The following is a 23,253-nucleotide window of genomic DNA, read 5'->3' on the forward strand; positions in this document are numbered from 1 at the left end:
CAAAAACGGAAAATTAGCTTTCCATAACCATCGATATGGCAACACCTTCTTACAGGTGCATTGTTCTTTTGTTTTTCTCACATATGTTTTGTGATTGTAAAGGTTAAAATAATATTTAAATTTAAATAAAATGGGAAAAGAGGAAATTGCACTACCGGATGAAGAATTGGACTGGATTCAATTGCGTCGTGATTTCGGCTCATTTCATCCAGAAACCACCAAAGAAAAGATGATACGCAAAATCAAAGAGAACCCAGCTGTACCGATTGGTATGTAACATTTGCGACTTAATATTTCTTTTGCAAACTAAAAGAAATTATATAAGTGAAAAGTAATCGAATTGTTACAATTATTTCATCATTCACCTAAATGTATAGGTTGCTTGGCTACCGCTGGCGCATTATCCTATGGACTATATAGCTTTCGAAATGGCAATCGACGTATGTCTCAAATAATGATGCGCACACGTATTGCTGCGCAAGGCTTCACGGTGCTCGCGTTAGTTGCCGGCGTCGTTATGACGTATGATACTAAACAATAAAGGCGGTCATGCTGGTGTGGCAGGTACAACCAGTAGCGAAAAGAGACCCATTTCTTCAATAACTATGAAATGCCATTTAGCCACTCATTAGCTTATTTAAGCATATATTAATTAGCATAGTGTAAAATGATGTTATATGTTTTCAAAAATTTGTATTCGGATATCTATAATAAAAAACTTGAGCAAAAGCCAAATAAGCGAAATGTCTATTGGAATATCTGAACTGTATAGCATATGTAGTTATAATAATATGTCCTCTGCTGTTTTTGTTTTTGTTTATTATATTCACGTATATTTACATATTTGCTAATAATACAAAATTCTAGTAATATATATGTACATGTATATTCCTCAATAAGTATCTCTATATAAATCTATTACCACACTCATTTAACTAATTATCATTTTAAACGTAACTACACTTCAATATTTATTATCTAAATTCACACTTTGTTATAGCAGCGTATTATCTGATCTTTTCATCACCCAACTTACCCTGTGTCATAAGTCGTGCATTTAGAAAGGTTGTTCAAGACAGTTGAATAGGTGTAGTGTGTTGCTGGAAGAGAAAAACATCATTAGGCATCATCCAGATCCATTGTGGAGCAAGGATAACTCTTCCAGTCTGCCGATAGTGTTCATTCTTCATTATTTATTGGAGAGGGGCATCTTATTAGAACAATATTGGTATTGACAAATTGCCTATCAAGCTTCAGAGGATTACCAGTGTTCAGCTAAAGAACTCCTTACTGTTGGTTGAGATGCTATTTAAAGCTACGTAGGGGAGTGATTCGTTCTGCTTTAACCCAACAAATTGTTCATAGGTCATTAAGAGGCGGCCAGAAGTGAGGCGTATCGCGCTTTGCCAGTGCCAAGTAGTAAAACTAGCGCCATTTAGTACAAATTAGCTTAATAGCTTTGTACATGGTGAATAGGAGTCACAAGTAGTCAAGAAAACGAGTACTGCCCGACTCGAGAATTTTGTTCCTGCTATGGAATATATTGCTTATCGCTCTTATATGTCCAAAAAGGAGAGGGGAGAGTGGGAGAGAGAGAGTTGGGCTTCTACCCCACCCGCATTTCCCAACCAACCAAAGAAATTTAAACTACACATTTTTGTTTTCTTTTCTCAGCATTCCTCCATTATGATGAGGAACCCGCAACTTTATTCACTTTCAATCGGAATTCATTTTATTTTTTTTTTATTTTAATTCTTGTTTTACATTTGTTTTGTGTTGTTGCCCTTTTACATGCATGCCTATTGGAGTTTTGCTTGTTATAAGACATATTAAGAATTTGCAACCTCTTATTTTGGGGGGAGGGAGGAGGAAAGTACATATTTGCTTTTACTATTTCATGATTTTATTATTGTTTCCAATTTTATAATTTTCTGCTCTTAGGCGCAAATTTAGACTGATTTTTGTCATTCTACACGCGCGCAATTCGTAATTTTTTACATTTTCATAACTTTTTGTTATCTTTCATTGTATTTTTTTGAATTAATTTGCTTATTGATTTCTTACTTCCATTTTGACTTACTTATGAGAGATGATTTTGGTACATATTTCATGAAATTAATTGAAAAGTACTTGTATTAATGATTTACATAAATTTAAATTATTGTAAGTGAAACTATAACAAATAATTAAATTTAGTTTAATAGTTGATACTTTTGAGCCGTAAAGCTTAGTAAATCGGAGGAAAACTGAGAAAGTGTAAAGAAATTAATTAAACTAATAGATATGAGGATTTTATTTTTTGCCAACTTGCAGTTAATAATGTGTGAATTATTTTTTAATTTTTTATAATTCGTAATTTATTTTATAGTTTTATTATTTTAAAATTATTTTTTATAATAACTAACTATTGTATTTTAGTTTGCTCCGTTATAGATTTTTATGTTTTAATTTATTTTATTATGACATTATCAATTGCAAGTGCAAATATTTTTTTGTTTTTTTTTCTTATAATTTTTTTAAATTATTTTATTCAATTATTTTTTTTTTTTTGCTGCTTCCTAAGTAAAACTTAGGGTTGTCATCGTTTCAACAGTTCAGCTTCAGCTGTTTACGACGCTCTTAGTCAGATTCGGATTTCATTAATATTATACTTTTCATTCGCGCAACTTGCTTGTTGCTTGTTAGTTTATTTTGCATACATTTTTGTTCAACTTTTGCAAGTATAACGCATTCTTTTGTTGAAATTTGCATTCTTTCTTGTTTTTTCATTACAATTATATTTCTTTTTTTTAATTTTTTTTTTGAAAAAGGCACAAAAACCTTAATTCTTAGCTTGTAAACACATACAACATTCTCTGCATGTGTGTTTTATAATAATAATAATTATTTTTTTAAATTATCGTTTTTTATACATAATGAAAATTTTGTTTGAATTTGAAATTTTTATTATTATATTTTTTTTTGTTTTTGCAAAAATTATAACTATAATTGTGCGGTTGATGCACTAATTAGTAAATAGCATAAGTGGTAATTGAAATAATTATATTTTTCGGAAAACTTAAAAATTGTCAAAATTTTTTAACAGCGCAAATTTTATGAATTTATTAAATTTAAATTTAGTAATACAATTTTAGAGTTCCCTATATTTTTATATTTTTTTTAACTGAAAATTGTCAACATTTTTTTTTGAGAATTTTTTAAGAATTTGTTAAATTTAAATTTATTAACTCACATTTTGTTATTTTGTATATTTTTTTTTGTAAATTACACACATTTTGTTTTTAAATTTAATGCGATAAAAATATTAATAATTATATAAAAAAGTATTTAATATAATATTTAATAAAGAAAATTAAAAAAAAAAAATATTATTTAAAAAACATTTATGTATATTATATTTTTTATTTTATTTTTTGCATTTGATTTTTTTTTTCCTTTCTTTGTTATAAACCCTATAGTCCATCAACCACACTGTTTTACAAAAAAGTTCGAATTTAATTTTTCTTCTGCTTTTGCGCAAAAAAATATATATATATATATACCTTTGCTAAATATATAGCATTTGTACTTAAGCACTAAAGTTATATTCTCGATTTTTATTTTTTTATAATTTTGTTTTAAGAACAAAAAGTTCATGTTTTACACCTTCTGACAGCACTCAGCATGGAGTAGCAGCAGCAATATTTCTATGCTGTATTGTTGTTGTTTCAAAACATAATTGCCTACATGTACATAATAAAGCAGGTTTACAATTACTGAAATAAATGTTTTTTCGTTAAATAATTTTCCATTAGTGTTTATTACAATTATTATATAAACCGACCAACATTATGATTTTTTGCATGTGGAGTAAAAAATAATAAAATATATATTTTTTTTGCATTTTCTTGCTACACTTTTACACCAACAATATTTGGCAAACATTTTAAATAAGAGTTTCTACTAAATATTTTAATTCATTATTCATATGTATGTATTATACAATGTTTATTTGTATATTTCTTCCTTTTTGCGCTCATGCAAATTAAAATTAAAAATTTTCGCACATTTTACACAATTATTTATGCATGACACGCCACGCCCACTACTTTTGGCTATGCACATGGTACACATTTTGTACATATGTCTATTTGCATTTACACTATACAGTTATATGCATACAGAAAATGATTAGCCTAATTATTTCATTGCGCCGGATATTCCTTTAACAAATTTCCATATCCGTACGCCTTTGTTTTTTTTTTTGTTTACTTAATGATTTTATTGAATTTAAATTTGCTGCTTTTCATTAAACATTGTTTTGTTTTTGTTTTGCTCGCATTTTTTCATTTTCATTTTCATCTTCTCTTTAGACATTTTTGGTATAATACAATTTTTTTACCATATAATTATCATCAGCTGTACATCATTAACGGTAAACACTAGTTTGATATACATACATTATTTACAACGCCTATTTAAAGAAAAAAATCGTAAAAATAAAATTATTTTTGTTTTTTAATTTTGCTCAATCACACAATTGCTCGCTACTTGCATACATACATACAATTTCCTGACAATACATTCCTTTTCTCTTACTAAAACGGCTGCCGCTCGTGCAGTGAACACTTGGTATGTTTCTATGTTATAAATCAGCTATTTAATTTTGCTGTTTCACATTTCTTACTTTTTATAAATTTTTACCGCTTTTACTTAACTGCCTTTTCATACGCAAAGCAACGCTTGTCTTATTTACTCTCATTTTGTTCTTTGTAAGTTCTTTTACATTTTCACCATAATTATTAAAATTATGTACTTAATTTTCACTTGTTTTTTTTTTCTTTTCAAACAAAAAAATATTTTTTCCATTTCGTGAAACTTTTTAGGTTATACATCAGTACATAAATAATCTCCAATTTCAAATAGTTGACATTTACTTATGTATATATTTTGCATGAAATGAAAACTAACGCTTAAAAATAGTAACAGCAAAGTGCCGTGCCGTTCATGCTTAACTTTAAAGTTGAATTTATTTAGTCTTCTCAGATGCATACCGTTAGACCTTATAGCGCTGGTATACTGCAATTTTTGACTCTTGACACAGCTCAAGTGCTTTTATTTTAAGGTTATGTTAGGTTAATTTAAATTCAACTAAAAAACTTAACCAATTTAATCTTACTAAATATGATAAGAGGCCCTATGCTCCAACTAGGACTGTACGGCAAAATATATATAAACTTGATCAGCTAAATTTTGCTCTTTCTACAGACATAAATATTCAGACAATTTTGCTTTATTTTTTATACACGGTTTTCGCTATTGGTTTGTTTATGCTTTTTCTTTATGTGTGTGTGCCTAATGAGCTTTCGTTTTGCTTTACACTCTATATATTTATTTGAAACTTCTTTATTACTTTTATGTATTTAAAAATACACACCAAAAGCTTACAGTTTTTGTTTTAATGCTTTATAACGGTATATTTTCATATATTATGTATAAATATATACAGTTGTTTTGTGAAAGTGAAAGTTGTATAAAGTTGCTTAGTGAATTGAAAATATTGTTTTCAAAATATGTGTGCCTACAAAACTTAAGAGCCTAAATGTGACTTCAAAATTCAAAAGTTTGTAAAGTTCAGTTTTTGGGTCTATAGCATTGTTTTATAATCGCCATGGTGGTCTATTATATTGATAGGCAACTAAAATAGACTCCAATTCATGTCATACGCTCGGCGAGCATTGCTGCTCGAAGTTATTGGGAGCATGTTCTATGCCGTTATATAAAAAAAAAATTAAAACAACAACTATTAATGTTGTGATACCGCTATTTTGTTTTGAAATACTCAAGCATAAACTGTGTGTACGTACTGCTGGCAAGTGATAATTCTTCTAGCCGGAAAAGCATTTCTTTACTCAAAAAAATAGCAGTAACTAGCAGAAGAGAGCATCAGCTGATCGCATGAGAGCTGCTGGTGGAATAATTTGCTAGCAGCCGGAAAGAGTAACTTGCCATTTGTGACATTCTTCTTTTCACAAAAAGCCAGCAGCTGGCAGCAGTACGTATACAGAGCTACAGTATCGCCTGTTTACCGGCTTTGTTTTGTAGGCACACAAATGTGTTTTTTCCTGTGTTTTTTTTTTTTTAAGCAAAGGATCAGAAAATATTCACAACTGCAGAAAGGCGCTCTTTACAACTTTATGTAGGGTAAATATTTATTAAATTAACTGTATTTGAGTGCAGCAAAGAATAGTGTTTGAGCTATAAAATCTAAAAGTGCGCCTTACTAATTGAAAAAAAAGTAATATAAATATATATTAAATAGTATAAAATATACAACAAAATTAACTAATTTGCTTATAAACGCGACTATTGTTATTTGTTTGCTATTAGAAATCATACTATTTTGTATTAACTGAAGTGAGAATATTTATATATTTTTTTATTATTATAGTAATAATTTAAATTATTATAGCGCTTGTGGCAAACAAACGCCTGTAAGGCTCAAACCACACCCACACCGGATTAGTCAAGACGTCTTCTTGTCTAATACGACAACAGCTTATCGTGACATATGTATGATGTGACAACACACATCGAACAAGACGAGACAAAAATGTCACATGTTTGCTTGGTTTGGGTTAGAGCAAAGCTTGGTTTGTCTTATTAGTCAAAGACGTTTTTGACTAATCCCGTGTGGGTTGAGCCTAAAGAGACTATACATATATTATGGTTTTGACTAATGTAATGTTATGCATTGCTATAATATTAGGCGCATGAAACTATTGAGAACTGAAAGCTGCGGTTCTAATTGAGTGTAGTTTTAATTACAAAGGCGCGGCGGGAAAAAAAATATTTTTCATTTTTTTTTAAATGTGTTGTGTGTGTTGAAAAACTGCACGTTGCCTGAAACAACGGCGAATTTAACAAAATTTTTTAAAGACTTTTTTTAAAGAAGTCACGCCTTCGTAAACGTAATGGAAATGTTGGCGTATGAGTTTCAGTGTGTGTGTGTGTTTGTATGTATGTGTGTATATATGCATTGCTACTTGTATGCATTTGGAGTTTCGACTTTCCTTGCTTTTACAACAATATTTTTACATTTTACTTGCTTTTTTTTACATACTTTTTGCAATTTTTACACGAAATACTTGCACACAGCGCTTTACATGCATACATACATTGAAATATTTGACTAACACTATACATAAACCTTTCTACATATATACTATATATATACCTATGTAATTTGTTGCTACATACAATATAATGTTGTTGTTGTTGTTATTTTTGTTGTAAATCAAAATACAATGCGCACATATTTCTATGAAAATTATGTTTCGTAATTATAGTAGTTACTTAATTAAATATTTTTACTACTATAATTAAATTGTTCTGTGGTTGTTGTTGTTGTTGTTTATCTTGTTTTACATAACAAATGTTCAACTTTTTTGTTTACAAAATTTGCTGCGTTTTATGCCAATTTTCGCTGCAATTTCGCCTTATTTCATACATAATATTTTAAAGCAAAATTCTTAATGTTTCTTGTTGTTTTTCTTTGTCAAATTTTGCAAAACAAAAATAGTATAATATATAAATATTTTTTTTTTAATTTTAATTTTACATTAATTAATAATAATTTTTATTATTTTTATTTTACACACACATAATATTTATGTGTATGGTGCTGCGTTAATTTGTTACAATACATATGTATGTTCGAATAAACTCAAATAACGGCTTAAACACGAGTGCTAACAAATGAAAAAATTAAATTAATTAAAAATAAAAATAAAAAGTGTGCACTATTTGTTTACATATTTTGTTTGCGCACTCCAATTTTCGCAAATAAAATATATTTTGCTACACGCAATGAACTTTTTTCACATTTCATTACTTCATGCTAATTCAAATAATTTTCGCATATACATAATTGCATAGCATATTATTATTTTTAATTTTTTATATAATTATTATTTTTTAATTATTTATAAATATTTTTTTTCAATTATTTATATAATTATTATTATTTGTATAACGGTACTTTCCGCATTTCATATGCAAATTATATAGTTTTACGTTTGTAAATAGTTTCAAGTAAAAACACAATCGCGCAGTTTAACAATATAGTGAATTAAAACAATAAAAACAAACAAACGACAGCAATAGCATAAAATATGCAACACAAGAACGCAAATATAATATATTAACAGAAAAATCAATCAATTAATGAATATAACTTTTATAAAACATATTTCATTTGTAGACATATACAAGTGTCTGTCTGTATATGTATTATATATAGAAAACAAAAAAGGTGAATATAAACAAATTTCTGCAATTAACTGCATTGCACTTAACAACACGCGCCCACAATATGCGTTAAATTGGCGTGTTTGTTTGTATGTATGTGTTTGTGTGTGGATTTTTAACACATTTCCTCTAGAATTCTTCTCTTCTAGGTATTGGTATAATTTTATGCCAGTGCAGGCATATTTTCAGCATATTTTTATACATTATTTTTAGGGTAATTCATTTGGAGCACCTCTATTTGGATTTGGAGATTCTCGTTGGAATCAACATAATTTGCATTTTCATTTCATATGGAGATTCCTTTTGGAAACATCCTAATTTGCATTTTCATTTCATATGGAGATTCCTTTTGGAATTATCATAATGTTGCCAAAAATTTGCAATTAAAATATATTTTTGCATATTTTTCATATCGCCTTAAATATTCAATGCTCTGATACACTTGAAAACAGCGTTAAACTTGAATTGATATATATATACACACAGCTATACCATGTAGCATATATGCGTGTACATCGAAATTTTACAAAAACGCAATTATTCACCTCAACCAACCCTGGTTTGACTGCCTGCTAAATATTTTTTTTTATCTCACCACAAATTTTTCTCTCAATAATTTCATTTTCTACCTCAACACAAATTTTCTCCCTAAAAATTTTTCATTTTCAATTCTCAATTCTGCATTGTAATAAATAAATAAAAAATGAGCGCATTTTTTGGGTTTGCTGTTGTTCTTTTTTTTTTTTGTTTCTTTTTTTGCCGAACCTTTGTGGGGTTCTCTTTATTACATTTTTTTTTAATAATACATTTAAACTCAACATTATTATTTTTTTTGTATTTTGCCTAACAACAAAAGAACGTGCAATGTGTGTACACAATTTATACTTGTCCGTCCGCTTTCTAAACATTTCTATGCCAAAATAAACTAAAGTCATTCATTGAAGGGGTTTGTGGGTGTGTGTGTGTGGGTTACACTTCTTAAACAACCTTATATGGACGCACACTTCGTGTGGAGGTGGTGTGGTTTTTTTCTATTTGTTGTTGATGAGTTTTTTTAAGTGATATTTACCGTTATTGAATGTGCGCATAAACAGTTATCAGCGTTTAATAATTTATGTAAAATTAATTGTAATTTAACTGAAACTAAAATTAATAAACATTTTTTGAGGTTAGGTGACCGAAAATTAAGTTTTTAAATGAAATTATTTACTTTAACATGCAATTGGGACTTTTCTGTTGTACTAAAAATTGTACTGCAGCACTAAAATATGCCGTGAAGGCTTAATAGGTGTTACTAAAGAGTAGTGCTGTGTACAGACAAATTTCGGTTTTCTGGAAAAAATTTTGAAAATATGAAAATTGAATTTAGAGCGCAAAATAAATTTGATTTTCTTGAAAAAATTTGGAAAATTTGAAAATTGTGTGTAAATGTCAATACAAAGGCGCATAAATTTTGGCGCACATTCAATACGGTAATCGAATTTATATATCATTAGCATTTTGTATTATTATTATTATGGTTTTTCGATTTTTTTTGGTACGGGTTGCCTCTGCTACTCGTCGCTGTTCTGCTACATTTAGGTTGGTTGCTTACTTTTCGCATAAAATTTTTTTGTAGTTGTACATGTAGTGAACATTAGGGTGTTGTAATTTTGTTGAAATTTCGCTAAAGGACCCGAATTTTTTTTTTTTTTGCTTTGCGTTATGACACTGCTTCTTTTCATTTCACATGCGCGCAGCTTTAATTTAACATGAATATTTTTGGGATCTCTCATACATACATGTTTCATATTAAATTTTTTGTTTTTTTTTTTTTACATTTTTGCAGTTTTGCTATTTTGCGTATATATGTGTTCTTCTATACATTTAAGTTTTTTTTTTTTTTTTTGAATTTTTGTTGCATTCAACATTTTTTTGTTTTTAAATTTTTTTTTTATAGTTTTAAATTAAATTTGGAAAAGTAATATTTAAATAGTTTGATAATACAGTTGACTCAAAAAACAAGAAGAAAAGAAAAAGAAATAAAGAAAGAAACTAATTAAATTTAAGCAAGTGAATATAATATACAGTCAACGAAAGTAAATGAAAAAAAGTCAAAAAAGATATATGCAGCTGTAGTGCTTTGCTCGAGTAATCATCATTATACATAGATAATACATACATAAATATTTTGCAATGTGTGTTCACGTCGTACCTCTGAGTGTGTGTGTGTGTGTGTTTATGTAATTAATTGTTTATAGATATATAATAAATCGCGCGATTCCTTATATGTTTGAGAGTACGTAGTGTAGTATGTATGCATATGAATAATTTACAACATTTAACAAAAAAAAAAAAAATAAAATAAAAGAAAGAAAGCAAGAAAGCAAGTATATAAGTAAAGTATTAAATAAAATTTTACACATAAACGATAAGCTGATCTCTAACTAAATTTACGAAAATTAACATGAATTATCTCGCTCGTATATAGATTATACTTTTTGTTGTTGTTGTTAATGTTTTTGTTTAAAGATACTTTTGGCGCATTTTGTTGCAACCGTTAAGCACCATTTGATTTGCTGATTTTTGTTTTTGTGTATGTGTGTGTGTGTTTTTTTTTTTTTTTTGTTAAGTGAATTATGTTTCATTTTCATTTTCCTTATCCTGATTCCATGTGGTGAATTCTGTTTTGTTATCGTTGATACTGTTGTTGTTGCCAAAGTATATGTTTTGTTTCAGTTTTAATTTTATTTCCAATGTATCGCCTCTCCAATCCAATCCGCTCCTCCGACAAGTTTCCGAGTACCAGCACCTGTTCAGAAATCATAAAGAAATTGTTAGCAACTGCTTGTTGTTGTTGTTGTTATTGTTGTAATAGCAACAATTTTATAAGTGTGTCTTTAGTTTATTTTTCATTAAATTATTATACCAAATATATTCTGTTCTGCTTTTGATTTGCTAAAAGTGAGGTTATGCATTAGTTTTCGTTTTTTATGCTTTAAACGGTTGGTCAAGTTCGTTTTTCTATTCAATACATATATGGGGTTGTATAAAAAAATATTGTTCTCCAATTTTAGATTTTGTGTTTCAAACCGGTTTACCTCGGCACGCTTTCCTTGATTCTCTGTTCTATCCTCACTTGTGCATATTTTTATAACAACAATTACTATTTAGGAATTATTTTTAAATTATTTGTTGTAAAAATAAAACTGAACTATGGGAGCTATGAGGATTATTCAATCGGCTTTAATGCAAAAAATTTGTAAAATAATAAATTTGAAAGTAGTTCAAGACTCTTTCATGAGGCTTTCTTGAATAATTTTGTAAAATTTTACATTTGTGAAAAAAATTATAAAAAATTATTTTGAAAAATATTTTTGAGAAATATTGTAAATAATTTGCCGAATTACATATATAAACAGTCAACTTCATATTTAATACTAGAATACATATACATTCATATGAATTTACTAGAAATCCCCCATGTCGCCTTACCTTGAATATTTGATTGATCGAGCGCAGCACTTTAACGCGTCAACGGTCGTGACACCATGGTGACATGCTTCAATATAGACGAGTTCTTGTCGATGATGCTCGAGAGCGGTGCTGCCGCCGCTGTTAGGCCGTCGCCGATGCCATTGCCAGTAAACAAGCCATATTCGTTGTCGCCGTTGTCCTCATTTTGCTGTATGCCCAGCGGTTCAATTGCAGTCAAATGATATTTGCACGTGATGATGGTTTGATTTCGACCAGACGGTGCAGTGGAATCACAACCGAATGCAAAATCTGCATCACAAAGATTATTGCTGAAATCGGAACATTTCTTGGCATTCGAGGCAGCAACGGCAGCAGCAGCTGCAGCAGCACCAAAACCCAAACGCAGCGAAGCATTCAAGAAGCTCTGCAAACTCAACTCATTGCCAGTACGCGACTTCAATGTATAACTATTTAAATTGGCTATAGCATTGCTGTTGTTGTTCTGAATGGCATTGGTGACGCCACCAGCGCCGCCAACCAAACTGCTGACAGCAGCAACAGCTGCACTAGCTGCCGTAGCGGTGCTATTTAAATGCGCGTGAAAATAATTTTGCGATGCCGAGTGGCGACGTTTGCGTGTGATTGCCTAGAAGTGAACAATAAAAATATGTTATTGCTATACATATATAATGTGTAATTAAAAGTGGCGACTAAAGTCTGTGATTAGTAGCAAATGCTGCATACCTTTAATTTTAAAGCCGAGTCTACTAGCTGAGCGTTAGTCAAAGCGGCAGCCACTTTGCTCTCCTTGTGCTCTATAAATTTTTGCGCCAATTGTAAATTGGCAGCGGCCGCATCAACGCTCGCGTCGGCATTGGCGCGTAAATTGCGCATATTTTTCTCAGCGATATCGGCTTGCTGAAAGTGATGGTGGTCTACTACCAATTTTGTCTCTTCAGCTGCTGCTGCGGCTGCGGTGGCTGCGGTTTGTGGTTTGGCATCATCATTTATTGTCATATTGTCGGCAATATTTTTTGTTTGTGTTTGTGGTGGTGACGGTGTCGATGACTGCCAAATTCTAGCTAAATTCTCATGTTCCCAATGGTATTTATCTGCATCAGCCGCAGCGGGCAAAGCAAAAATATTGTTATCTGCACTGGCTGCAGCAGTCTCAATTGGCTTCACATTGAATTGGCGTAAAAGTTGCATTGGATGCATACCAGCAACAACACCACCACCACCACCACCACTAACACTACCGCTTTTGCCTAGCACACCACCACCGCCAGCAATAATCAAGCCATTCGTGTTATCGCTAGCGTTCAGCTGCCAAATATTGCGTTCATTGCTATTAGTATGCCACAAATTACCGCTAAATTGTGTTGCCTCAGCTTCTACCTGACGTGACGACTCATTGACCGCTGCACCGGCACATGCCGTGTTGGCATTCAGTTTGTCCATACGCATGACGCCATCACCATTGTTGTCGGGACGCAATAATTCGGCGATGAGACGATTCACCTTTTGTATTATAAATGTCTCAGAATCATTACTGTTGACAGCGCTATCATCCGCTGCAGCGGTGAAAGCTTCATTTAATTCATTATTATTGACACTATTTGCACTGATATCGGCTGCTGCACACTCATCCGCCACTTCGGCCGTTATATCCTCGGCACACCAATCGCTGTCGCTGGTCACAGTCTCGGCGCCCACGCTCTCATCGTCAGCGCAACCATCATCGTCATCCTCATCGTCCGCATCGACGCCGTCGCCGTCGCCGTCGCCAGCGCTGCCTATATACAAATCTTGCATGTACTTCAAATCGCTCATTATCTCGTCGGCCTCCACTTGTAGTTCGTCGCGCAATAGCCGATTGGCTGGTATCGATTTCATTTCATTATTGCAGGCGGCACACATACCCCAAACAGATTCGATGGCGCCTTCTACACCATCAGCAGCATTCGTGCCATTGGCGTTGTCATAAGTAGTCATGTGACCGGCTTCTTTGCATTTCTTGCGTATTGCATTCATTGACCACTGCTGTTCCAAGCTGGGCAAGTCCACTACAGCATGCGCAGCGGCCATGTTGCCGTTTTGCTGCTCCATATCATCGGCTATGTCGGCCAGACTGCCATAGAAATCTACCTCATCGCAGCCAGTGTCATCGTCATCATCATTCTTATTGTTGTTTTGGGCATTTTGTTGTTGTAACTTCGACTGCTCTTGGTAGTTGCTCCAATTGCTGCTGGCGGCGACCGGTTGATATTCACCAACAACATCCGCAGCGCCCAACAGCCAAGCGCTTGCAGTGCTGCTGTTCGCCGAGGACGAAGCCAGCGGTGGTGGGAAGTGTGCCATGGCGCGCGTAAATGCCTCCACAGTATCGCTGTAGACCAGTTCATTTGCGGCGGTTGCTTTCAGATTTTTCGCCGCATTCGAGAATATTAAACTTATAGGATGCGGTTGTGCTGCGGTTGCCGAGACATTCATGACAACGCCGCTGCGTTTGTTGGCGCTGACGAGTGCGCGTGCGGTTGGTGGCTCTGGATCAGTTTGGCAAGCGATTTCAGTGCGTTGCACGCGGAATTTAATAACGAAATCACGTTCGACGCGTTTTATTTTGCCATGACTGGCGTAGTTGGCTTTGGCGCTGGCGGTGGCTGCCTCACAATTCGAATTGGCATACAAGGGGTTGGCTGAGGCACCGATGCCGCCGTCATCTTCCACAATGAAATTGTCAGTGCGCGTGTACTCGAGATATTTTTCTCCTTCGTAGTACAGATAACCGCTGGCCGAACGTTCGTATTCAATTACGTCCAATTCACTGCAGATATCGAACGTGTGTCCGTCCACATACGATTTGATGGGATGGAAATGTGTGCGCTCCGAAGTCAGTAGATTTTCGCCATCATCCATCATATCGAGCGCATAACGTTGCTGCTGTTGTTGTTCCTTGCTGCTGTTCGAACGCGTTGGATAATTGCGCTGCTTAGCTGCAGCATCGTCTTCGCTGCACAATTGCACCTTTAAGACGGCTTTAATACGCGAATATGCAATGAAACCGCTGCCAGTGGACGAGTGATTCACGAGTGTAATTTTCGGCATTGCCATGCTGTCAGTGTCACGTGGCGAACGTCGTGCCGCGTTTGTGTCGGCGCACCAAGCTTTTTGCAAATCATTCTTGGCATCAGATTTGGTTAGGTGCCAATTTGAGGCACCCGGTGTGCATGCACCCGAGGAAGAGGAATCCGTGCAATCGGCGGAGTTCAACGAAATATGAAAATTAGTATTCTTATGCGGTAGTAAGGGGGTTGCCATATTGCCTGTTGGCGGCCCGGCGTTTATACCCTCCGACCACTTAGAGGCCGAGTAGGGAGCGGTAAAAGTAAAGCTACTGCCAGTTGTTGTTGTATCGCAGTGCAATTTCTCCTCACGATTATTGTCGTCATATGCGTTTAGCTGATTACCAGAGTTGTGTACTTTAAAGTAGAAGGTTTCATCGGAATCACCGCCGCCAAAATTTGCATTCTCTGACCAAATGGAGTTTTGTAGAAAGAGTGCCACCGGTGTTTTGCGCTCTTCTCCAATTGCACGACGTACATTGCCGCTGTCACTGCAGCCACTATTGTGACGTAAGCCGGAACGTTGCAATTTGGCTTTCTCGATTTCCTCTAAATTGCTCGGCATCGAATAGTAGTCACTTGTGGGGCCACCACCTGCGTGGGTGTCAGATTGTTGAGCGTGGGAGAATTTGTTAGCCTCACTAATACCACCAGCATTTGACTGAAAATATTTAGAAATGTAATAAAAAAAAATTATTATAAAATTCCATAAAAAATTAAACAAAAAATATTATTTTTCATCTATTTTCGCACTCACCTTGTAAGCAGTCGCGCCATTATCGTTTGCTTTATTCTGCATTAGTACATCTAATTCTTTGGCCTTTTCGCCAATTACGCTTGTCGGCAGCATTTTGCTTAAGTCAAAATGATGATTGTAATAATTAGACCAGAAATTTTTCAAATTTTGTGAAATTGGCACATCGGTCGGTAGCGAGTTGGGTCCGGAAAAGTTTTTCTTGTTGCTGCTGCTGCTGCCACATCCAAAGTTAAATGCATGGAATTTGTTACCATCGCCGAATGGACTGAAACCCTTATCGTCGTCGCGTTCAGCATCTTTCCACAGCGCTTCGACGCTGCTGGTAAATTTAGCTTCGAATTGTGCGAAGTCCGATTGTACATCGGATTTCGCGTCTTTTGGTAACAATTCGCGCTCGTAAAGACGCTTAGCGTTGGCCGGCGGTACGGCACAAGCACCCTCACCACAAGTGCCCAACATTGCCAAGGGCCCATCATTGGTCAGCTCGGATACAGAGGCGAGTGTATCGTCGAAATCATCATAGTCACAGAACGAGATATCGACAGGTGGCAAGGTGGGTGTAACCGCTTTATTGGCGCTTACTACTTTTTCATCCTCAGCAGTCGGCGGTTTGTGTTCATCCAAACAACACTCATCTTCATTTTGTGGTTGCTCGTCATTTGCAGCTTCCTCGCATGTATCATCATCAGCGTCGTGTTTGGCGGCTGCCATTTCGGTTGTACGCTGCTTGTTGTAGGAAACCGCGCTCTCCGAAGTGCTGCGGTTGCGTGTGCCACGATTTTGGCTCGTGATGAATTCTTTAATTAGATCGGGACCCATCTCCCAACAGCCTTCGAAATCGGTATCCCAACAGCTGGGCGATAGATTGCGCTTATTTTTACCGCCACTTGCTTGTGAACGATTATTGCCAGCATTATTGGCGTCAGCACCACCAGCTGGATTCTTGCGTGACATAGCTAAAATGGAATGAAACAAAATTAGTTTTTTGTAAAAAAACATGTGTAATGCTACGCATGAAATTGTACAGTGAGTGCTTGTTGCAAACTTACACTTACCACGACTGCGACGACGTTTCGTATTTCGCTTTATAGCACCGCCGCCACAAGCTTGACCAGCTGCGTTAGCGCTGCCACTAGCTTCGTCATCATCAATGTCATCATTCTCGTCCACTATGTCATCGCACAACTCGGCACCAGATACATTAGCTGCGGTTTCCGTACTCTCGAAGGATTCATCCAACATTTCAACTTCATCCTCTTCTTCTTCTTTAATATCGTGCTGTACATTTGCATTGGTTGGGGCTTCTTTGTTGCCACCTTCTGCCTCGGAGTTACTAGAAATTGTCGAGCTGGCGCTACTAGTAGAAGCGTTAGGCTTGACGCCCTCGTCTTTGGGCTTTTCCGCCGGCCATGATAGCCACTTGGAAGTGCGGCGCCAGATGTCAAATGACTCACCCATTTGTTTTGATAGTGATGGAAAGGCGCGACAATAATCTTGTTCACGTTCGTTCAATTTTCTAGCGCTTGCTGATGTTCCAGCTGCTTCTGCGGACCTACCGCTGCTATCGCGTCCACAACTCGCCCTGCAACTTTTACTATGGGCTGGCACTTCTCTCCGCTGCTGCGAACTGTTATGACGTTGAGTGATGTTAAGCGTTGCTACTGGCAGCTCGTCATCTTCACTATCGCTGGATTGCTTTTCAATGTCCTTAAGTCTTTCGAACAGCTCTTCGACGAGATTCTCAATAGTTGCGATCTAAAAGTTGATTTATATAAATACAAATTATTATTTGAGGCGGTTTTATTTATTATAAATAAAAAAATTTCGAACTTGGATTTTTTTTCGAATAAAATAAAATAAAAATTTACGAAATTCGAAATTTGTAAAAATATAGAGTATTAAACAAATATTGTTAAAAATACTTAAAAGGTTTGTAGTAAAGGTTTAAAGTTATCAATTTTCGAATATTTTTCAAATTCGAAGTTCGAATTTTTTTATCTTTATATTTGTTTATGCATTTGATGAATATTTTTCAAATTCGAAGTTCGATTTTTCGAACTTAAAGTTCGAATTTTTTATCTTTATATTTGTTTATGCATTTGATGAATATTTTTCAAATTCGATTTTCTAATATTTTTCAAATTCGATTTTCGAATATTTTTCAAATTTGAAGTTCGAATTTTTTTATCTTTACATTTGTTTCTGCATTTGATGAATATTTTTCAAATTCGAAGTTCGAATTTTTTTATCTTTATATTTGTTTCTGCATTTGATGAATATTTTTCAAATTCGACGTTCGATTTTTCGAATTCGAGTTCGAATTTTTTAATTTTTATATTTGTTTCTGCATTTGATCACGGTACATACCTCCTGATCTGACGATACAATGTCCTTTATACACTGCACAGCATTAAATTTCTTGAGTTCGTCAATATCGCACTCTCTATAACGTCTATGTCCTCCTTTACGACTCGCAAGAAAGGACTGTAATAACAGATAAAATAACATCAGTTTAGTATAAATTGTGCTAACTAATATACAGGGTGTTTTCGCCGGCAATGGATATGTGTTAAAGGATCGATAATGAACTTATGTAATAAATATAAAAATATAACTTAAAAAAATTTCAATAAATACCAGAATGTATGTTATATATACATAAATATATTTTTTTAAATATATTATATAAAAAATTTTGAAAAAATATAATATTAATTCGGCAAATCCTTTAACTGAACCATATTATCACCATGTAAAACCCTGTAAAAATCATTAGAAATCAAATCGATACTTTCAGTTTTTTGTGCTTTTCGAAAAAACAAAATTTTTTTGGTGTTTTCATAAATGAATAAATTGTTGGCAAGCTCAAAATATCGATTGGAATCATTAAGTTGTGACTTAAAAAGAAAACGTTTAATTACTTCTAAGTTGCTGAATTCAATTGGATCATTTAGTTGTACAGTCGATTGTAAAAGTGATAAAAGAAGCCTGGCGTATATATGCGGGGCCTCAACGCCTAATTGCTCCAAGCGGGCTACTAGCCAATCAGATATGGCGTTCACCGCACGCGTCGACACAAGTTGTGGATACTTCATACCTATTTGAAACATTTTCATATTTTTTTTTTTTGTTTTTGAATTTGAATTTGATTTTTTTTATTTTATTTTTTTTTTAGTTTTAAGAAAATGAAAGAGAAAAAGAAATATAGTAAAAAAAATTTAGTATCACTTGAATATATTTATTTAATTTAAATGCAATTTTGCAATTGTGCTTAAGAATTGGCTAGTTTTCAAATATTTTTTGTTTTACTAAATAAACAGTTACAAATAAAAACACGTTCAAAACTACGATTAGAAAATAGATAAAACAGTGTGTTAGAAAACAATGTTAACAACCATGTGAAATAAACGAGCCTATTTCTTTTTCCAAATATAGATTTTTTTTTTGAAATTTTCAATATTCGAAAATTTGATTTTGTATAGCTAAGCACTTTTTATAGGTAAAAACCATATGAAATGGAGTATGTATGTATATATCTGCTTAAAACAGCATGCTAGCTGAGCTCTAAGGGTATATAAATTATGCTTTATACGAATTTCGAATATCGAAATTCACTTTTTTTCGTTCACTGCACATTTTCAAACTAATTTGGGCTAAGAGTTCAATTGTAGTACAATAAGGACAAAAAAGTTCAATTGTAAGGATAATAAGAGTTCAATTGTAGAACAAACATGTGCTCAAAACATGCGGGTCAAAAAAAAAAAGGTTAATATAAAAATTTATGTGTTTCGTTGTTGTTGGTTTTGTTGTTTTCGCTTAAAGTAGCAATCAATAGGCATGTCATGAAATTGAAAAGCTTGAAAATCGTCAAATTTTGTAGTGTGAAAACCCGGCATTACGAAACGGACACACGGAAACCACAAAATAAAGCTAGCTTACAATTGCTTACGCTTCTTTCAAATGCCACACACTATTTTCAGACACACATCAAATTACTTATTAACAAAACTACATGCGCACATACATACAAACACATATAGCAATATAGTTGTATATATGTATGTGTAAGGAATGTGTTGTTTTTTTTTTGTTGTTGCACACGTTGAGGTCCACTGCAATTTTGTTTATATACAAATTTTTTTTGTATGCATTATTGTTGTTAATTAAAACCAAACTTCTCAATTCACTAACAATCGAACGTTGTAAACTTAAGTACAAACAAAGCTAATATAAATAAAATCAATTTAATAATGAAAAAATAGAAATAGAAATTTTGCTTTAATTCCATATGCATGTAGCAGAAGAAAAGCAAAATCCACGTAGCAATTCAACTTATGCTCTACAAGTACATACTCCATTCTTTTTTAGTAAAAAAAAATTAGAAAAATAAAATGAGTGATAAAGTGGAAATGTTAATAATTTTGGGAAAAAAAAAAAATTAATTAAATTAATTGGCATTGGACCCTAGCGTTGACATACATTGTGTTTAATAATTAAATAACAAATATTAGTTAGTTTACACTACCTCAAAAAAGTACGCAGTCAAAGTGATTAGTTTCCACAAAAAAAAATTACTAATATTTACTACGCATAATTAAATTTGTTTGCTACAACTCGTACGTACATATAAAATTAAGTAACAGTAATAGTAAAATATAAACATTAGCGCATACCTGTTGCTTTTCACTTAACGGTTCTAGTGGAAATGCACGAAGTAAGCACAAAATATACGATCGTTGAACGGTGTTGAAACGATCAGCTCAAACTATCGTTGGTGGGGGGTGTTCGATGCCACAAAGGATGCAATTAACAGTTAACGATTAACTAGTAGTGCTGCTGTTAGCGACTAATATGATTTCGTAGAAATTAGCACATTACTGCTATGCGATATGCTATTTATGAACTATGCACAATGACTGCTGCTGCTGGTGTTGCTGCAACGGCGGCGATGTTGTTGACTACTATAGCTGTTGTGTAAGCGACAATTGCTGGTGACCACCATGCGACAACGGCAATTTGCATTTGAGCAATTTTTGTTGTCGTGGCAATGCACGTCACTTGTGGGCTGCTAACGCTGAACACCTGCTGCTGCTGTTGTTGCTAACTACACTTGTTGTTGCTGTTGAACGCTACTCCCTTGAGTACTCTCTCCTACGCCAGTCGTCCTCCGTCACCTCCAATGTTAGTGTGCTGAAATAGTCGATAATTGTTGTTGTTGTTGTTGAATTTGTTGTATTGAACACAATTAATCGTTTGGAATTTAAACATTTTTCGGTGCAACATCCGATGCGTGCTTGGCAACAATATACAACGCGGCGTACAACATGTTTACAATGATTTGCTTGACTTGTTGTTCTTGTATTTGCTGTTGTTGTTGTTGTTGTTGGCGCATTGCCTGATGGCCGGAAAATGTTGCAAACATATTTTATTTAAGCAAATTTTTCTACTTCTTTATACAGCAACATAGCGAGTATGTATGTGTATGTCTACTACTAGTAGTTACTACAGTACAGTACAGTGATGGTGGAACAACACAAAACAGTTTGTTGTTGCTGTTGTTGTTGTTGAATTCCGCAATTTATTAGAATATTTTGTTTTGTTGTTTTTGTTTTTTTACTTAGAATTGTTTGTTAGTAATCAAACTACTACTTTGCTACTGGAGATTTGTTGTTTGAAATTCTTTGGTTTTGAATTTGCGGTTTATATATTTGTTGTTGTTGTTATTATTATTCAATGCTTGTTGAATATTTATTTTATTATGATTTTTTTTTTAATTAATTTAAATTTATTTTTGTAATTATTTGTTTTAATTATTTTTTTACGACGTGTTATTTAAAATTATAAATCCAAACAAAATATCGTCAATATTTCGTGCTTTTCTCCGCAGTATAGTGTTGCCTTGAATATGGGAAGGACAAAATCAATTGATCAATAATCGCAATTAAAAAACGCCTGCGACGAAATGTAAACAGAAATCTGAAAATCTTGTTGTGTTGTTGGTGTTGTTTCACTAACTTATAACAAAATCATTATATGTTATTGTTGTTGGTGTGCCCGTGAGCGCGCTCTTCTCCTCTATATCGAATAATGGGCTTGTTAGGTTCACAAATTGCTGGCCTTTATTGTTGCCGTATCACTATGCAACGTCGTTTTGCTGCAACATTATCTATGTTGTTGTTGCTGTTTTATTTTTATTATTTTTTGATTGAATTTGCTAAATTTCACTGTTGCACTCTTTATATTCAACTGCAATTCACACGCTGCTGCTGCAAACTTATTTGGTTTATCGCGTTGCACAGTTGTGATTATCGTTTTATTTGTTGAATTAATTGAAATTATTTTAATTAACTGCTTTTTGTTAAATTATTTAAACGCAGGAATTTAATTTTTTTGTTCTTCGCTGACTTTTTTGTAGTCTAATGTATTATTTTTGTTGTTGTGTGCTATAAATGGTGGGTAAGGCTGCTGCTGCTGTTGTTGTTGATCCTTTCCTTCCTTTTATTCCTCTTTTATTTTGCTTGTTAAGTCGTGCATACAACTTAAGCTTGTGTTTTTATTTTTTATTTTGTTTTGTTTTATTTTAACTCCTGTTGATCTTCACTCGTTGGCCGGTTTGGGGATTTGCTGGGGTGGTGCTGGTTATCGTCGTCGTGGTCGTCGTTCCGTGTGGGTGTGGGCGTGACTATTGCGCAATGCAATTGTGTTAATTGCTGCTACTTCTCCTGCTGCTATTGCTGTTGATCGATTTCAACTGCATTTAGTAATCCATTTTGCTTTTTATTTGAGTGTTATGGAACTGAATTCTCAACGGAATTATTCCACACTTGTATAAGGTGTTTATTGTTCTGTAAATAGTTAACAAAAGAGAAATTGATTAGTATGGCTGTAATTTTGAGTTCTATTTAATTTATTTAGAATAAAATTTTTTTAAATATTTTTTTTTGCTTAAATGTGTATTACGATTTAAGAATGTTTTTTAAATTATTTTTTAATATATTTTTTGCTAAAGTACCTTTTTTATGAACTAAACAATAAGTTTAATTAAAAAAAAATATTCCAATATTTTCAGTAAACAAAATATTGCTTTTTTTCTATAAAATTTTCATTATTGATTGTTATTTTGAGTTCTATTTAATTTATTTAAAACATAAATCTATTTAACAGCATATTTTTTTGCCAGATGTGTATTAAATATAATTTAAGAAAATTTTTTAAAATTATTTTTGAATATATTTTCTGGTAAAAAAACATTTTTTATGAATTTTTTTTAATATTAATTTTTTTTTCAATATTAAAATTATTGTTTAGAATTTTATTATTAAAAAAAATTTTGCAATATTTTCAGTAAACAAAATATTTTTTTTCTAGAAAAATTTCCTTAAAGTTTATATTATTAAATAGCAGCCAAGGAGCGTCACCGTTGAGCTGGACTATTGGATAAAATTCAAAAAGCATAAATCGGACTTGTTTTGCATTCAAATCATCTATCAACGATTATATAACATTATAAAACATTTAACTTTTTAACTTCGAAAATATGAATTGAAGAAATTTAATATTTTAAAAATAATCATTCTTAATACTCAAAATATTATGATTTTTTTAAGGAATATATTTATTTAAAAA

At 33.0% G+C, this 23,253-nt stretch overlaps 2 protein-coding genes across 12 annotated transcripts in view; one reads left to right on the forward strand and one right to left on the reverse strand.

Moving 5' to 3' along the window:
• The first annotated feature begins 97 nt into the window (after positions 1 to 97).
• On the forward strand, positions 98 to 2,274 carry LOC105215528 (HIG1 domain family member 2A, mitochondrial). Its single transcript, XM_029042429.2, has 2 exons — positions 98 to 269; positions 378 to 2,274. Exons 1-2 carry the CDS (start codon positions 131 to 133, stop codon positions 539 to 541), a joined length of 303 nt encoding a protein of 100 aa, XP_028898262.1. The 5' UTR covers positions 98 to 130; the 3' UTR covers positions 542 to 2,274.
• Positions 2,275 to 4,234: 1,960 nt separating this feature from the next.
• Positions 4,235 to 23,253, reverse strand: part of LOC105215529 (uncharacterized) — a 62,807-nt gene continuing 43,788 nt past the window's right edge. For 9 of the 11 annotated variants that reach the window (XM_054232059.1, XM_054232058.1, XM_054232063.1 and 6 more), the window contains 8 exons: positions 20,301 to 22,472; positions 18,549 to 18,724; positions 17,995 to 18,111; positions 16,683 to 17,382; positions 15,628 to 16,583; positions 12,490 to 15,531; positions 11,764 to 12,391; positions 4,235 to 11,080 (listed from right to left, as the gene is read on the reverse strand). In XM_054232059.1, the coding sequence (XP_054088034.1) occupies positions 11,795 to 12,391; positions 12,490 to 15,531; positions 15,628 to 16,583; positions 16,683 to 17,382; positions 17,995 to 18,111; positions 18,549 to 18,722 (5,586 nt within the window). In that variant the 5' untranslated portion in view covers positions 18,723 to 18,724; positions 20,301 to 22,472 and the 3' untranslated portion in view covers positions 4,235 to 11,080; positions 11,764 to 11,794. The remainder of the gene's footprint in view (positions 11,081 to 11,763; positions 12,392 to 12,489; positions 15,532 to 15,627; positions 16,584 to 16,682; positions 17,383 to 17,994; positions 18,112 to 18,548; positions 18,725 to 20,300; positions 22,473 to 23,253) is intronic. The other 2 variants (XM_011189486.3, XM_054232065.1) reach the window with 1 other exon arrangement.

This window comes from Zeugodacus cucurbitae, chromosome 5 (assembly GCF_028554725.1).
Source record: "Zeugodacus cucurbitae isolate PBARC_wt_2022May chromosome 5, idZeuCucr1.2, whole genome shotgun sequence".
In the NCBI taxonomy this organism is placed as follows: domain Eukaryota; kingdom Metazoa; phylum Arthropoda; class Insecta; order Diptera; family Tephritidae; genus Zeugodacus; species Zeugodacus cucurbitae.